The 12,183-nt window shown below is 33.9% G+C and overlaps 1 protein-coding gene across 1 annotated transcript; it reads right to left on the bottom strand.

Moving 5' to 3' along the window:
- Window positions 1-602: 602 nt before the first annotated feature.
- On the bottom strand, window positions 603-6,081 carry LOC107846042. Its single transcript, XM_016690549.2, has 4 exons — window positions 4,602-6,081; window positions 3,042-3,191; window positions 2,229-2,915; window positions 603-1,901 (listed from the first exon to the last, which is right to left on the bottom strand). The coding sequence occupies exons 1-4, from the start codon at window positions 4,941-4,943 to the stop codon at window positions 786-788; spliced, it is 2,295 nt and encodes a 764-aa protein (XP_016546035.2). The 5' UTR covers window positions 4,944-6,081; the 3' UTR covers window positions 603-785.
- Between the last annotated feature and the right edge of the window lie 6,102 nt (window positions 6,082-12,183).

The raw sequence follows: 12,183 nt of genomic DNA, 5'->3' as shown, positions 1-12,183 counted from the left end.
GGACAAGAATCGAGGGACTGCGATGTAAGAAACCTACTTGAATGCAAACATCAGTAATTGATTCAAACGGTCGCAAGATCCAAGGAGATGTGATTTAAGCGACCTACTCTTAACACAAAACACAAGCACTAGTGGCTGATTCGACAACTCAAACGATTGTAGACGCAAGCTCTAGTGGCTGATTTGACAACTCAAATGATTGTAGGGTCTAAGAAAGGATCGGGCCGTAAGGGATGTTGACGTAAACAATGTATCCGAACACAAACATTAATTGCTGATTTCACGACCAAAACATATGACCTATAGATCAGACGAAGGCAATTTTATCTTAACATTATGGAACTAAAAGAAAAGTTATAATATCATCTTCAGAATAAGAGCTGCAGTTAATGTTTGCTAAGTATGTTCACAACATTTATTTAGAATATAACCTATATTAGTCGGACTCTTCAAAAATGTAGATGGATGCGCGTCGAATCTCCAAAAATAGCGTATTTTTGAAGGATCCAACACAGGAGCGGCAACATTTTTTGGAGAGTCCGAGCAACTTAGAATGTAACAAATGCTGATTTGTTGAATAAAAAGGGAATGCAATGATAGTAGAAAGATCAGAAGTTAGAAACCATCTATTATAATTCCAGAACAGAAGGTCGATGTACAAATTTTTACTTCCATAGAAGCTTAACACTATCTTACTCTAATGCAACACGAAACAAAGCTAACGACAGAGCGAAAACTAGTTAGAAACTATCATACACTTCTTAGATTTACAGTTAAAAGACTCTTTACGCTGAGATCTCGGTCATTGCAACTGCAGGCGGTTCTTGTGCAGCCGTTGCTATCTCTATTGCCGGAGTTATGGGTGATTGTAGTTGTTGTAAGTGAGTGAAATGGAGTTCGATTTGAAGCCGTTGATGAAGAGGGGTTGATGTTATCAAACCTTTCTTGATATCTGCCTGCAGTTCCCTGATTGGTATAGCAGCTAAAAAACTCTTGATGTAGTCTTTGCATGACTCTTTGCCCCGACACACAATTTCTTCTGCACTGCCAACCTTTGATGGTTCATCCGATACATTCACTGCTTCACTGTCGAGAGAACCGGAAGCGGTATGAGGAGCATCACTGAGTTTTGGGTCCGGCGTTGTAGAAATAGTTTGCTGATTGGCAGCAGGTTTTTCTTCTGCTGAGTGTGTAGTGTTTGGCTGTTTATAGATGGCTGTATCCTTGTTGAACTTCAGTATATAAGCTTGATTGCAGCCTTCGTAGAGTCTTTCACCTAAGGTGTCGATGATGTAGTAAGCTTCGGGTTCAACCTTCAGGACAAAAAAATGATCGTTCCAACTGACGATATAGATTTGTGGTTCATTCACAGAAGCATACTGTAATCCAGCACGGCTAATTTCATCCCAGATATTATCGAAAGACATAGCACCATGCAAAAAATCAAATCCTCCCTCATCCATCCCATCAGGGTGGAAAAAACCGACAAAGGACTTCCCTGGCACAACAGATATCGAGCGAATTTTGGCTTGAAGAACTGTCTCCAGATCAAAGTGTTTGTCAGGGAACCGTTCCCTGTATGTTTCGTTTTCACAAAGTTTCCTCCATTCTAACGAACCTTCTCTAATTAAACTATCAAACTGCGATTTAATGGGCAGGAGACCACGATTGTTCTGCAACCAATCAGCAAGCACAGCAACAAGGGCTGTGCATGCGCTTTCGCCAGCAGCTCGCTCACTTCGCTGGTCAATGGAAGCAAAGAATATCTGAGTTTGAAGCTTCATGTGTCCGTCTCGACTTACTATCTCTCTCTGTTCCCAACAGCCAACAGCAAAATTGTCATCACCAAACTCAGATACTGAAGATCGATGAGCAGTCGAGTCTTCCTCCACCTTGTGCCACTGCTTGACAACAACAAATTTATTTTAAACAATAAAAAAATGGCCTAACAATAACAAATTTATTAGATAATTTGAGATAGCGTCAAGCACTAATACGGGCTCAATAGATGTATAAGGTAAGAAAATTACTTCCTAAGCCATATGCTCTAACTTCTAACTAAGTTCATTTGATTCAACATACTAGAAACGGAAAGGTGGTTTGCGCTGATCAGACATACTAGGCAAGGATGCTTGAGCATAGTCCGAATCCAAATTGAGGGTTTTCGATACCCAATACAGACAAAATTACAAAGTTATGTCTATTAAAAGAGAGGCTATAGATCTTACCCCAAATGACAGAGATTCATCAGAACTGAGCTGCCGACGATCGAAGTCAATATCGTCTCCACCTTCTTCCCCATTATCCTTCTTCAACAACGGTTCCCCCTTGGATTTAGGAGATCTAAAGCTCAGCTTCCTCTTCCTCCAAGGTAGGATACTGCGCTTTGGATTCTGCAGAACTACAAGATCAGAAGCACAGGTGATGTGGTCATCCATTTGTGAGCAGCCCACATCTGATCTACGGTTGCTAAAGTAAACCCAATCCTCACCCTCACCGTTGACCCTTGTACTAGAATGAAAAGAAACTCCTGCGCAATTCGTGTAAGCCAATGGACCATAGCTAAATGACTTCCTAACAGTAGGATCCTCCTTTCCCTCATCTGACTCTCCTTCTTCATACTCATCACTGGAGTCGGAATCAAAAGGATAAGCATATTCCCCCTCTTCGCTCCTTGCTGAGCATCTTTCTTCACTACCCTCTTCTTCTCGACAAGCTTTCTTTGCTCTCCGAGTTGATACATACTCAGTAAATATCTTAACCTTTCTGAGGCCAGCTTTGAGTGCAGAAAGTTCATCCTTCTCTACTGGTGGAGTTTCTACAGACTGTGCTGGAGATTGAACAGGAGCTAATGGCCTCTGAACAAACTCTGCTGATTCTTGCGCATCTCTTAGTTCGAACAAGCTAAGCGATATCTGCATGACATGTCAATTTCAATTCAAGTAAGAATAATAACAAGGGGCAATAGGATTTTGAGGAGGGTACCAGTAAGAATAATATGTTATGTTAAGAAATTAACACATCAAGAAAAAGGAGCATACACAAAGCATGGGCCGAGTCTCCGAAGCACCCCCTGGAACTACCAGAGGAATGTTCAGCTTAAATTCTCTCTCCTCTATCTTGGCAGCGAATTCAGCAACGTTTATGACAGCTGTACCAATAATAGGTGCCTTGTTCTTAGCATGCATACCCTGGAGCAGAAAAAGAATCAGTGGATCTTCATGAACAAATAACTAAAGAAAAAGATGATTATGACTTATGCTAGCTATAAGAATCTAAACAGCCAAAACAGCATCTACGTCTTTAATGAGCAAACATATTGTTGAAATCAAATAATATAAATTGAAGAACTAGATAAGGAAGGTGAATCTTAAACGAAACTGAACTCCAAATATTGAACCTTGAGCAACCATTAAAATTGAGTTTTATTCAGTGCGGATTTAGAGGACGAATTTTTGTAAAGTCGCTACGATGTAATGTGAAAGAATCTAATCGCCGCCCTTTTTTATTCTATAAGCCCCATTGGACGCATATACTGGGTACGTTGTTGTTGAAGCCACATTAGACGCATGTACTAATCGCTAAGTGGGGCATCATATAGTTCACTATAGATAAACAAACTGATGTTTAGTGTCTGTTGGTAACATATTCAAGACGACAAAAGTTCCATTCAATGAATCATTAAGATAACCAAAAGGATGAGGAACTTTTGGCTTAAGCTGTGGATGCAACGCGACAAATACAAATCTTGTAGCGTCAACTGCCTGACTGGAAACAATAGCATAAATCTCCATATGTCGTGGCTTCATAACGACAAAATTCTATAAAAATGTTCCCTAACTTCTGGTTTCAAACTATGGATGCAACGTGACAAATATGAATCTTGTAGCCTCAACTGCCTGTCTGGAAACAACAGCATAAATCTCCATATGCCGTGGTTTCATAATGACAAAATTCTATAAAAATGTTCCCTAACCTCCGGTTTCCATCTTAGGCTACGTAAGCATAACAACCAAAACTATTCTTTTCACAGCAACCAAACACTACCACTTGACTTGGTTCAAACTTCAAAGTGGAATCAAGATAAAACTTTTCCCCATTAACTATCAAGATATCAGATCGTAGAGCCTTCGTAATAGTTTTGGTAACAAAAAAGTAGCTGTAGGCATAGTTCAGTACAAACAACCGGCGCAAAAATGACAAGAACATGCACAACAACAACAAACTCAATGTAGACCCAAAAGCAGGGTCTGGAGAGGGTAGAGCGTATGCAGACCTTACCCCTACCTCGAGGAGGTAGAGAGGTGGTTTCCGGAAGACCCTCGGCTCAAGTAACATATAATGTACATTTATTTATACAAGGCTGTCAATCAAACCACAAAAAGAAAAAACAAACAACCAAATTTGAACAATTTCACAACATATCCATCAAATATGGCAAGAAATGATAATCAAATCTCATTTTCAATAGATCATATCACTTTCCTAACTTCAATCACTCATCATAACTAAAACATAGAGATAACTTAAAAGATCTAAGCAAATGTAAGGCAAGTCATTAAACATAAAAACTTCACTAAAAATTGAAAAAAAATTCTCACATTCAACACAGTGAAGGCAATCTCCCAAGGATGAAACACATTGTCTTTATAACCAGACAAACTACACAAACTCTGAAATTCTTCATCCCACTCAACCAAAACAACACCATTTGGTCCACTTTTCACCAATTCTTCTCTAGTACAGTTCCTCTTCACTGTTTTCCTAAATGAACTCAATGCTATTTTTGGTGGACCTTTCCACCTAATCTCCACTGCAACACCACCACCAGAAGCTGCCACCTCATTCACCAAATTTTCAAGTTTGCCTACAAAAATCTTCACCTCAAATTTCTTGGAAATAAGAGGTGGCCATGGTCGCCATTTCATCATCTTCACCACCATTTCTCACACACAAAAAAAAAGGCAGAAAATTCAGAATTTTTTACCCAAAATGGCAGAAAAATCAGATTTTTTTCAACACCCTTTTTCAAAAAACTCTTGAAAATGGTAGAAATATCAGATTTTTCGGACACCCTTTTTCAAGAAACTCTTAAAAATGGTAGAAAAATCAGATTTTTTCCAACAAAAATGGAATAAAAATCAGATTTTTTTCAACACTCTTTTTCAAGAAACTCTTAAAATGGCAGAAAAATCAGATTTTTTGAACACCCCTTTTCAAGAAACTTTTTCAAATGACATAAAGATCAGATTTTTTTCAACAAAACTTGCAAAAAAAATCAGATTTTTGGACACCCTTTTTCAAGAAACACTTAAAAATGCAGAAAAATCAGAAATTTTTTTCGACAAAAATAAGATTTTTTTCGACACCCTTATTCAAGAAACTCTCAAAAATGACAGAAAACTCAGATTTCTGGACACCCTTTTTCAAGAAACACTTCGAAATGCAGAAAAATCAGAAATTTTTTTCGACACCCTTTTTCAAGAAACTCTCAAAAATGACAGAAAAATCAGTTTTTTCCAACACCCTTTATCAAGAATCACTGAAAAATGGAGGAAAAATCAGTTTTTTTTTTAACACCCTTTATCAAGAAAATCTTGGATTTTGTGTTGGAGTTGAAAGATCCGTGAGGACTACATGGGATTTTTGTTATTTTTAAGGAAATGGGGGTTGGTTTTAGAGAAGAAAAAGATTGAATTTCTTTTTCAATTTTTTTCTCTAATGGATTTTCCAAGAAAACACAGCTAAGAGAGAGAGAAAAAAGGAAAAGACGAATATGCCTTAATATTTTTCTGGGCAGTTCAAGAAATATACAAATATATACTACTATGTGTTTTGTATGTATATTTGTTTGTATATAGATATTAACAGAGAGAGAAAGAGAGAAAGCAAATGCTATGGGAGGTTAAACCAAGGTTTTCAAGTGTGTGATGTGTGTGTTTTGGGTGTTTGTGAAGAACTTCTTGCTTGTGTTCTTTTTTTGGGTGTTGTTGTTTTGTGTGTTTGGTGTAATGGTGTTCATACTTGTTTTGAGTTTAACAAGGTCCTTGTTTAATATTTCCTCCGTCCAATAATAGTTGTTTATGGATGATTTAAAACAAGGTAAACAGTTTCTCTACCTCATCGAAGGTAGTGGTATGAAAATACACTGCATTTATTGTTGTTGTTGTTAAAACAAGGGTAAACAACATAAATCTCAATACTTTGCTACCTAATTACCCTCTCTCTCAATTTTTATATTAATTACATAATATCCCGAATATGATACATTATTTAACCTCTCATTCATAAGCTTATGATACATTACTAACCAATTAATTAGAGATAAAAAAAGAAAAAAAAGTTAAAAGTGCCTACAATTGAGGAATTAACATACTCAATTTAAGATATTTTCCATTTAATTACATAAAATCCTCAACAACTTCATTATTTGAAATTTGAATAATCAAATCAATCTTCATTTATCATAATCTTCCAAAACTAATTTCTTCTCCAATCGTTCATTCCCTATGTTCAGAAAAAAATTGAACATACTATAAGAATCTGATGTATCAGGCGAATCTCATATCACACACACATATATATATATATATTTCTATGTATCAGAAAACAAATTTAAAACTTAATTTCCTTATATTTATGTATCATAATAAGAAATATATACTGAATGTATCAGAAATCATTGATTACCTCTATCAGAAATAGTTTTATGTATCAGAATGCATTAATATCTGTGTCAAAAAAAATATCTATGTATCAGAAAACGAATTTAATACTTAATTTCTTTATGTTTATATATCAGAATAAGAAATTATATATTGAATGTATCAGAAATCATTGATTACCTTTGTCAGAAATAGTTTTATGTGTTAGAATGCATGTAATATCTCTGTTAAAAAAATATCTATGTATCATAAATAATATTTACAGTTCCATTTGTTTCATTGAATATTATGATACATAAATAGAATGTACATGGACGAAATCTATCAATTTGATACATAAAAATCATATCTTTGATAATGGGTCTCTTTTCGCAATTTTTTTTCTCTTTGCAACATCAACAATAGACTTATGATGAAGTACGTTAATGGAGGTTGTTTATAAAAAATTTCTGGCGGCCAATGACTATAACACACATACTACGAGTTTTTTGGGGTCTTTTTTCACAACTTTTTATTTTCTCTTTGTAATTTCAACAACAGACTTATGAACAAGTACATTAATGGACGTTGTTTATGAAATTTTTCCTGCGGCCAATGGCCATAACACAGATACGACTTTTTTTTTCCGCTTATTTTTGGAATTTTGTCAATGAGAGTTAATAATTGTTGAATTTATTGCTAACTTTTATTACTTAATAATTAATGATTTAATAGCCATGTTTTCTAAGGAAATTTTTTTTCCTTATCTGCAACAATGTCAACGTGATTTAAGGCTTAAAAATAGGAGTTGTGTGTTATGTATCATATAAAAAACTTGTTTAGAGATTTATAAGAGATTTTTGTAATTAGTTTAGTGGGATAGGATTTTAAGTAATATAGGTTACTTAAGGTGTTGTTTTATATAATTTATCCTTAAAACAATACTTAACAAACAATAAACAATAAGATTAATTTTACTATATTACCTTTCAGCAACAACAATATACCCAGTAAAATCCCACTAGTAAGGTCTGAGAAAGATAAAGTATATGCACACGTTATCACTGTCTTAGTGAGATAGAGAGACTGTTTTCGAAAGACCTTCAGCTCAGATGTAGCAAATCCATTGAAGAATAAAGTATATGCACACGTTATCACTATCTCAGTGAGATAGAAAGACTGTTTTCGAAAGACCTTCAGCTCAGGTGTAGCAAATCCAGGTCATGGAAGAGGAAAACACTAAAGAAAATACTACTAACAAAGGAATAGTGTAAAATATACCAAAAAGATAATAATAATTAGCCACAATAATCAAAACACAATAAACAACAATAATGATCGATATTTATGGGTAAATTGTAAGCTAACATACTATGGTGCACGAGAAGTGTGTGATGTGTCTGTTTTGGGTTCTTGTGAGGAACTTTTTGTGTTTTTTTTTGTTGTTGTTGTTTTTTGTGTTTGGTGTAATGGTGTTCATACTTGTTTTGAGTGTAACTAATTCAATATTTTCTCCGTTCCAATAATACTTATTCACTGATGATTTAACACACTACTTAACAAATGATAAATAATAGGATTAATTTTACGATATTACCCTTCAGCAACAATAACATACTCAGTAGAATTGCACAAGTGAGGTTTAGAAAGAATAGAGTACAGGTAGACCTTATCACTACCTCGGTGAAGTGGAGAGGCTATTTCTGAAAGACCCTCAGTTTCGGTGTAGCAAATCTAGGTACAAAGAAGAGGAAAATACTAAAGAAAATATGACTAACAAAGGAACAGTGTAAAATAAAAAAAGGGCAACTCGGTGCACTAAAGCTACCACTCTGCGCGGTGTTCGGGGAAGGGCCCCACTAAAAGGGTGTATCGTACACAGCCTTACCTTACATTTCTGCTAGAGGTTGTTTCCAAGGTTTGAACCCATGACCTCCTGGTCACATGACAACAACTTTACCAATTACTCCAAGGCTCCCCTTCAAACAGTGTAAAATCTATAAGAAAAATAATAATCAACCACAAAATAATGTGATAATCAAAACACAATAAACAACAACAATAATAGATATTGTTGATAAAATATCTATTATTTTGTTTGATAGAGGGTTTTTGACTGGCTAACACTTCGTCCCACATAGCAACGTCAGTCTAACCACCACTTTATAAAACCTACTTTTTAGTTTTGATGATATCTTTTTTATCACACAAGACTTTGGAGACAAGCCTCTACTCCATTCATGTCACATGAGTGACATCATCGTATATGACCCCACTATCCTAGATAATAGAGCCAAGATATTTGATCCATACACACATTCACGCCTTTTTCATGCAATCCCTCCCTGAAATTGCATTCTAGATACTCTGTTTTAGTCCTACTCAACTTAAATACTTTAGCTTTCAGGATTTGTCTCCACACCTTTAACTTATTATTCACACTACTACGCGTCTCATCAATCAGTACTATGTCATCTGTAAATAACATACACACATCATCTTGGATGTACCACATTTATACCTTTATCATTACGACAACGAGGAAAGGACTAAGAGTTGATCCCAAGTGCAATCCCATTTCCATAGGAAAATGCTTCTAGTTTCCTCTTACCGTCTTAATTCGTGTCTTATCTCAATCATACATGTCCTTTATAGCCCTAATGTAAGTTATTGATACACCTCTAACCTCCAGGCATCTCCAAAGAACTTCCTTCGAAATTTTATCGTAGGTCTTCTCAATGTCAATGAACATTATATGTAAATTCCATCTCTTTTTTCGATATTGCCCTATCAGTCTCCGCAGTAGATGGATAGCTTCCATAGTAGATCGACTCGGTATGACTCCAAATTGATTCTCGAATATGGACACATCTCTCCTTACCCTCATCCCCACCACTCGCTTTCAAGTTGGATAGGAATATAATAAATTTAATATTTTAAAAATATATTGCATTATGAACAACATTTAATACCAAGTGTAAAATAAATATAAATAGTTAAATTATCTGTTGATTTTTTAAAAAGAAAAAGTATCGTTGGATAGCTATTTTTAGTATAGTAGATAAATAAAAATAGACGGACGGAGTATTACTTGAACACTGACTTGACACACAAATTAAGAAGCGATAAATGATATGAATAATTTTACCATATCACCTTTTGAATATAGTAAATGTAATGCCTTTAGAAATGCATTGAGTGATGAATAGTATTTAATAGCAATAGTAAAATGAATAGAAAAAAGAAATTATTTATTAATTTTTTAAATTGCATAAATATTATTGGATATTTAAGTTTTAGTATAGTGAATAAGTAAAGATGAAGACAGGAAAAAGGAAGAATATACAAATATGTATGCTTTGTTTGTATATATTTATATGCAAGGTTTTCAAATGTGTGATGTGTGTATTTTGGGTTGTTGTGAGGAACTACTTGTCTTTTTATTTTTAATTTTTTTGTTTTGTTTTGTTTGTGTGTTTGGTGTTGTGTTGAAAAATTTTAGGTGTCCTTTTAGTTGGAAAGAGGTGATTAGATAAAATATAGTGTTGTTTTAGTTTAATTTAGTCAGGAATGACTTTAGATAATAGAATGTTGAGGATACGAATTAGAGTAGAGAAATTAAATGGTAAGTTTTATTATCTGTCTATATTAGTAGTTATAGTATTGCTCTTATCTTGTTATCCGTTCATATTAATAGTTAGGGATAGTTTTGGTTACACAAGTTATTCTAAGATTAATTATACGAGGTGAGTTATTTAATTATTCTCTATAATAATTTTTGAAAAATTTTATGCGAAATACTACTGATTAAAAATGAAGGGTTATATATATATATATATATATATACCCCTCACAACTAATTATAATAATGGAGGATTATATTATTTGTCACAACAACCTTAAGTAAACTTGTGAAAAAACAGTATATTTACATAAATTGAAAGGTGATTAATCAATATTTATATTCAAGAAAGCATATAGTATATATATAAAAGTTAGTTGGCTATTGTCCATGCTACTATACACACGCTTAATACTAATGCTCAAAAATTCTAAAATATGTATAATAATATCATTTAATTAGAAGCTTATTGTTTATGCCATTTTGATAATCGTAATGTTGGAATCAGCTTGTACGTACTTTGATTAATTTCATGATATATCTATTACCGCTTATCAACAACAAGTGAATTAATTTGCACGCACTTCGACTAATTTTACGAGATACTTGTCACCTTCCACCAACAAAAAGTATCATATAACTCTGTCCACGAAGGTTAGAACAGATGAGAAGAAACCACCTAATGTTTGTTTTTGTTGGAAAATGAACCTGAATGATTCACTTGTTTATACTTTTTTGATAATCGTGATGTCCGAATCAACTTGCGAACCTCGAATAATTTCATGAGATATCTGTCACCTCCCACCAGCAACATGTATCAGGTAACTCTGTCTGTAGTGTCCACTATCCAGATCAACGTGCGCGCACCTTGACTATTTTTACGAGATACCTGTCACTTCCCACCTGTAATAAAATCAGGTAACTCTATCCACCAAAGTTAAGACAAATGGGAAGAAGTCACTTAATGTTTGACTATACTGAAAATTAAATATGAGACCTCCTCATGCTCAGTCGATCACTAGGTCACACCATCGAGTGCTTCATCTATTTATATTCAAAAAAGCATATACACATATATATCTCTATCTCTCTCTATATTTTATTTTATTACATGGACCCACCCACCCTAAACAACTTTATATATATACTAATGGCCAAGTGGCGGGGGGGGAGGTTAAAAGGGAGTATAAGTGGGTGGGTGGGTGAAAGTATTGATTATGACGAGCATAAAACGGCGTGAGATCAAAGGAGTTGACTTAGTTTTCTTTATATCATATGGTCAAGATAATAAGACATTAAGTTGGTGGAAAATCTTGGAAAATAATTGGCACTTAGTCTCATATAAGAAAATAAAAAATAAAAAAAAAGATATATCACCAAATATTGTACTTGAATAAATAATTAAAAAAATAAGATAAACATATATCTTAATTTATTATATTTATACAAATTTCTAACCTTATAAAGTAATTATAAAATTCTTAACCTTTGTAATTTTAATTCTGCTCTGACATTACCAGATAACTGTGAAAAACCAAGAAAAAAAAGAGAGTGAGAGAGAGAGGACATAGTGATATTGTTTGGTAATAGAACACAAAGTTTTAACTTGTAACTAAATCAAGTATTAATTGATGAATTAAATTCTATAAATGATTAGATTAGTGGTTTAAACACATTTTTGTATTTTACAAGTTGGTATACAAATGGAGAAAAATTAGGGCTTACTCTTTAATACGTGTAACTTACATGCAAAGAAAATACTAATTATGTTTGATATGATTATGTAAAATTAATTTGTAAATTAATTTGTAATATAGTTTCTTAGTGTATAGAAAAATTAAAGCTTGCTTATTGATGATTATTACGTTCATGCAAAGAAAAAAAAAATTATTCCACATAGTTAGTGAGAAAAATAAC

The sequence above is a fragment of the Capsicum annuum genome, chromosome 8 (genome assembly GCF_002878395.1).
Source record: "Capsicum annuum cultivar UCD-10X-F1 chromosome 8, UCD10Xv1.1, whole genome shotgun sequence".
Classification (NCBI taxonomy): Eukaryota; Viridiplantae; Streptophyta; class Magnoliopsida; order Solanales; family Solanaceae; genus Capsicum; species Capsicum annuum.
This window is presented reverse-complemented; position numbering and strand designations above follow the sequence as displayed.